The following is a 6,000-nucleotide window of genomic DNA, read 5'->3' as shown; positions in this document are numbered from 1 at the left end:
ATTAAGTTCACCCATTAAAACGAAAGCATTTGTGTCAACATAAGTTTTTCAGAAAACTTTTGATTGGTTTAAAACAGGTTTTCAACCGATTTTGACCCAGAGACCACCATCCTGACTAAGAGCAACCTGGGGACCACCACTATTGTGTCGGGTGGGTCCATCATAGACCCACCCAACGCAATAGTGGTGGGGGGTTCATGCACCATTCCATGGGTCAAGATTAGGTTTTTACTCTATAATCACACTATCTCAGGCTACATTCATGAGCTGGACAAAAAAAAAGTTTTCAAAGCATTTTATTATCAGTAAACCACGGCATCTATTAACCGTATTTTTTCTTGTTACGTTTATGAAACCATCCATGGTGGTTCACTGCAGGCCGACTCCAGGATCAACTTCAGCAGCAAGTTGCAAGTTCACCTCCAAGTACAATACCACAGTCTAAACTTCAAAATCAATGAATATGTTGTACACGCACGCGTGGGGTCCACCGCCAAAAACAATAACGATGAACCACAGACATAATAATAAACCTGTTGAACATTGCTGACTGAAACCCGACTCATGCCAGAGTTCTGGAGAGTTGTAAGACCACAAAGATTACCTGTGTTATGAATATGATATTTTGTCCCAAAAAAAAGTGCACCATTTGCTTTTTACTATTTTTATTTAACTTAATAAGCAAACAAATAAATAAAAATAAACACTTCATTGTATGAAAGAAATTACTTTAATTATACAGTGATCAAGCAAACAGATAGAACAATTAAATATGCAAAGTGAACTTAAATTTATTTAACCACTTGAGTCCTATTTAACGTAAAAATAAATATATAAAAATATGTTTTTTTAAACCAAATCACTGGCTGACCAGGAGTTCCCCAGGGAGGTGATTGACAGTTAAACTTCCACCCAAAAGGCAATTTTAACCCGTTCAATCCGGGAACGCATCTGTGTCTTTTTAGATGTATTTGGCTATTCAAAAATAGCAGATATACAAGCTCATAGTGAGTGTCACACTATGAGCTTGAAGATCAAAACATGGGATCAGAAATGGGACATTCTGCACAATGAGTACTTTCTACTTTTGCTACATTTTGATACCAATACTTCTGTACTTTTACTGAAGTAAATTTAGAATCACAGACTTTTCCTTGTAACAGAGTATTTCTACGGATTGATTGATAATTTAACTTAAGTAAACAATTTGAGTACTTTTTCCACTTCTGTGGCTTACACACCTGACTGGAAACCACTTATTTTTTTTAACTGAGAAAACTTTCCCCACATCTTCGTATGAAGCGAACCGACCGGATGGTTTGATGTCAGCCTCAGACAGCCTTATGGTATCAAACGAACGTCTTCCAAGCCACTTGTGAGTGGCACAGTGTTAAAGTGCCTGCCTAACACCACCACGGAGCAGTGTTGATTACGATAAATATTCGTATATATTTTTTCACAACAAAAACGAAAGAAAAACTAAGCTATGACGACTAAAACTGAGACAAAATATACTGACAATTTCGTCAACAAATAAAAACTAGACTAAAATGTTAGTGAGGGACGAGTGGAGAAGAGATCCAGTAGAACTAAAAGAAGTCATTTTGTGTTTGGTTGCGCTCGGGTGTTGCGCTCTGAAAATAGCAGATCTACAAGCTCACAACGCGTCGCGCTGCGACACGTTGTGAGCTTGTAGATCGGCTATTTTCAGCATGCAAACAAGTGTAAAATCAGGCATTACGACGCCATCAAGGCACCGCCAAAATACATTATAGTCGACTAAATCAACTGTAGATTTAGTCGACTATAATCTTGGGATATTTAGTTGACTAAAACTAGACAAAATCTAAAACATTTCAGATGACTAAAATATGACTAAAACTAAATCAAAATTTGGTGTCAAAATCAACACTGCCAAACACCACCGCGGAGGTTGTCGGTTAAAATCCACTGCGGCGGTAGCCTGATTATCAGACTGAAGCTGTGTGGAGAGTCCCACTCGGAGAGTCGGCGGGGTCTATGGTCTGGAACACAGGCTACCGCGGCGGTGCACACGGCTTTGTCGAGTGTCTATACGAACACAATTGGTGTTCGGGGGGAGGGGGGGGCGGGGGAGGGGGGGCGGGGGAGGGTGATATTTGTCATTTGCACGTATTCCTACGGCACCTGTCAGCAGGGAGTGCTGGGCGGGAGGATTAGGACGAAGGCTCTATGCAACGTCCTCCTGGTGGGGGCTCCTCACTGGCACATGAGTCAGTAGGATGCAACAGCAGTGACAAGCACACAAAGGGCCCTATCTCGCGCCGCTTGCCATACCCCTTATTCCTTAACTTGTTAGGCATTTTTTACCATTTTGAAAAACAATTTAAAATAGTTTAAATGGCCATTCTACAAGCTCACAACTTGTCGATGTAGATCGGCTACAGTACTTTCACTCAAAGGGATAGTTCACCCAAAACAAAAACACTTTTTATGTTTTTGTCGCATTCCTAAGCCATTAATTTGATGACCAGCGGACCGGTAGGCAGCGGTTCTGGTAGGAGACACAAAGGAGACTCTTTGTGTCTCCAACCGGTCATCAAATTATTGGCTTAGGAATGCGACAAAAACTAAATAAATATCCATGAATTAAAGTCTCCATGGGGTGACTAATCGATAGAAAAAAATATATTTTGGGGGTGAAGTATCCCTTTAATTGGCAACTACTAAATCGGGGAGAAAAAATGGCTATAAAAAGCACCAAAAAAACTAAGGTCTTCCTTCCCGTCCTCACATGGTGAAGGAGGAGCCGTTGCCGTCGCTGGATCCGTCCACGGAGCGCCGCATGGTGGACACGTAGAAGTCGGAGGTGACCCTGGAGAAGCGGCTGGGGGACATGTACCTCTTCCCCAGGCACCACAGGTCCTCCACGATCTTCCTGAAGTGGTTCCTGAACTTCACGCCCACGAAGGCGTACAGCACGGGGTTCAGGCAGCAGTGCAGGTACGCCAGGGTCTTGGTCACCGTCTTGGCCACCTGCGTACATTAAGAGGGGTTGTCAACGTTGGGAAAATTAGTTGATGATCAACCACTTTGACCGGTGTTTCTCAAACGGGGGTGTACATGTACGCAGGTACTACAGAGAGTATATGTGAGAGAAAGTGCAAACTGAAAGGATTTATTTTACTGTTATATGTTTAAACCATTTAGACCTGAGACCGATTCCAAAAACGCCTTCTAAATCCTGACCTAAGTTTTCTGAAAAATGTATTTTTTTTATGAAAAAAAAAAGAATATTGCTATATATATAGCAATATTATTTTTTAACTATATATACTGTATATAACTATAATGGAGTGACCATGATCTGGTACCACCCAAATGTAGAACAAACATGGGAAAATTCTCATTCTACTACTCTGCCACCAAAATGTGGACCTGACACCATCCATTAACCCATTAAAACCGGGAAAGCATGCGTGTCATTTTATACGTTGGCTACTCAGAAATAGCAGATATACAAGCTCATAGATTACCGGATTTGATTTTGTATTATGGCTTTGAAAATCTTAATATATTTAAAGGCAAATGACATTTCTGTTGTGCCTTTTAGACTTTGTAGACACAATTTGCAAAAGGCAGACATGACAAGGAACTTCATTGACAGTGGAATATATGTATAGGCCTACTGTATATATGTACAATACATACATATAGGCTCTGCCATTATCAAAAGAATAAATACCGCAATAAACAGCTTATTTCCATTGCAGTCCTTAAAAGATGTATGTGTAAACAATGTACTGAAATGTACATGTATTGAATGCTGAAATATAACAAGAAATGACTGGTACCAATCATCGAAATACATAATGTACTATATGGCCAAAATCATTATCATACACATAATATATATATAGATAACCTTTTGAACTCAAATCTTTGCTTCTGGGGGGTCCCTGGAACAAAACTATTTTGAGATGGGGGGGGGGGTCCGCGGCCAAAGACATATCCTTTTGGGGGTCCTTGACATGCAAAAGTTTGAGTACCACTGATATTATAGCAACATACTGTAAGTGTTTCAGAAAACTGATTTAGAAGACATTGTAGAATCAGCCTCAGGTCTTTATGGGTTTAAAGGGATAGTTCACCCCCCAATTTTTTCCCCCCAATCGATCATTAGTCAACCCATGGAGACTTGAATTCATGGATATCTTTTTAGTTTTTGTCGTATTCCCAAGCCAATAATTTGATGACCAGCGGACCGGTAGGAGTTACAAAGGAGACTCTTTGTGTCTCCTACAGGAACCGCTGCCAGTCATCAAATTATTGGCTTAGGAATGCGAGCAAAAAAAATCCATGAATTCAAGTCTCCATGGGGTGACTAATCGATAGGGAAAAAAATGTCATTTTGGGGTGAACTATCCCTTTAACAAGTGTGACAAACCCTACCTGCACGTTGTCCACGAACGTGCAGTTCTGCGTGGAGAACTTGGTGGCGGTTTCCACCAGCAGGGACAGGTTGTAGGGCAGGTGACACAGGATGAACACGGCCACCACCGCCAGCACCACCCGCACCGCCTTGTGCCTCTGGAAGTTCTTGGTCCGCAGCAGGGTAACGATGATGCTGCTGTAGCACACCACCATCACCAGCAGTGGGAGGAAAAACCCCACCGCCATCTGGGTACTGGGCACCAGGACCTTCATCTGCCGAGCCGTCACGTTGTCCTGGAAACGAAACTCGCACACGTACCTATAGGAGGGACGGGGACGATATGTTATTGTAGCCATAAATACTGTAATTGTGATTAACGATATTATCGCGATGGTTAAAATATGCTTAAAACCCAGTGTATGATGACAATTTCACGATAAATATAAAATCTCCGCGATACGATTGTTTGTGTGTGTTTTCCCGACACTACACGTACCCGTCGGTTCCCGCCGTTGAACTGGGGGCCGTCGTCACGTCGTAGTCCTCGGGCCCCAGGAATTGGAAGTGGTACTCCTCCAGGTGCAAGGGCTGGTAGGTGTCGTAGTAGTAGAAGGTGGGGAAGGACAGGGCGAGGGCCAGGAGCCACACCACGCCGCAGACCACCCGGCCGTAGAACACAGAGCGCAGCCGGAAGCTCCGCCTGGCCTGGACGATGGCCACGTAGCGGTCGGTGCTGATGCAGGCCAGCAGCAGCATGCCGCAGTACAGGTTGACACTGGAAGGCAGAATGCAAGGTTATTTTGTCGACTAAAACTTTGAGGAATTTTTTTTGGCGACTACCTTTTTCCACTGACGAAAACTAAATGAAAACTAAATAAAAGCTAAGCTACGACGACTAAAACTGAGACTAAATATATCGACAATTTCGCCAACAAATAACAACTAGACTAAAATGTTAGTGAGGGACTAGTGGAGAAGAGATCCAGTAGAACTAAAAGACTAGTGGAGAAGAGATCCAGTAGAACTAAAAGACTAGTGGAGAAGAGATCCAGTAGAACTAAACGACAAGTCATTTTATGTTTAGTTGCGCTCGGGTGTTGCGCTTTGAAAATAGCAGATCTACAAGCTCACAACGCGTCGCAGCGCGACACATTGTGAGCTTGTAAATCGGCTATTTTCAGCATGCAACCAAGTTTAAAATCAGCCATTACGGCGCCATCAAGGGCCAGGCACCGCCAAAATAAATTTTAGTTGACTAAATCAACTGTAGATTTAGTCGACTAAAATCTTATGATATTTAGTCGACTAAAAGTAGACAAAAACTAAAACATTTCAGATGACTAAAACATGACTAAAACTAAATGAAATTTTATTCAAAAGACTCCCCGTGTCTCCCAGGGTAGGTACCCTCACAAAAATATGCAGTAATCCTGGTCTCTATACTGCCTCCCCCTGGTCAGTCAGGGCGCCTGATGGAGGGGAAAGGAACTGGTTGGAATAACGTGTTCCTTCCACGCGCTACGTCCAACCGGGGAAACTCCCCCCTCGGGCCCCCTGTCGGGTGATAAGAAGCGGTCTGCTTGCTC

The 6,000-nt window shown here is 42.7% G+C and overlaps 1 protein-coding gene across 1 annotated transcript in view; it reads right to left on the bottom strand.

Annotated features, from left to right (window-relative positions):
- Positions 1–711: 711 nt before the first annotated feature.
- LOC308102667 (C-C chemokine receptor type 6-like) overlaps positions 712–6,000 on the bottom strand; it is a 30,131-nt gene continuing 24,842 nt past the window's right edge. The window contains exons 5-7 of the mRNA XM_080452496.1: positions 4,911–5,189; positions 4,432–4,732; positions 712–3,015 (exon numbers count right to left, since the gene is read on the bottom strand). Coding sequence (XP_080308622.1) covers positions 2,770–3,015; positions 4,432–4,732; positions 4,911–5,189 — 826 coding nt within the window. The 3' untranslated portion in view covers positions 712–2,769. The remainder of the gene's footprint in view (positions 3,016–4,431; positions 4,733–4,910; positions 5,190–6,000) is intronic.

The sequence above is a fragment of the Gymnoscopelus braueri genome, assembly GCF_963280865.1.
Source record: "Gymnoscopelus braueri genome assembly, chromosome: 16".
Classification (NCBI taxonomy): domain Eukaryota; kingdom Metazoa; phylum Chordata; class Actinopteri; order Myctophiformes; family Myctophidae; genus Gymnoscopelus; species Gymnoscopelus braueri.
This window is presented reverse-complemented; position numbering and strand designations above follow the sequence as displayed.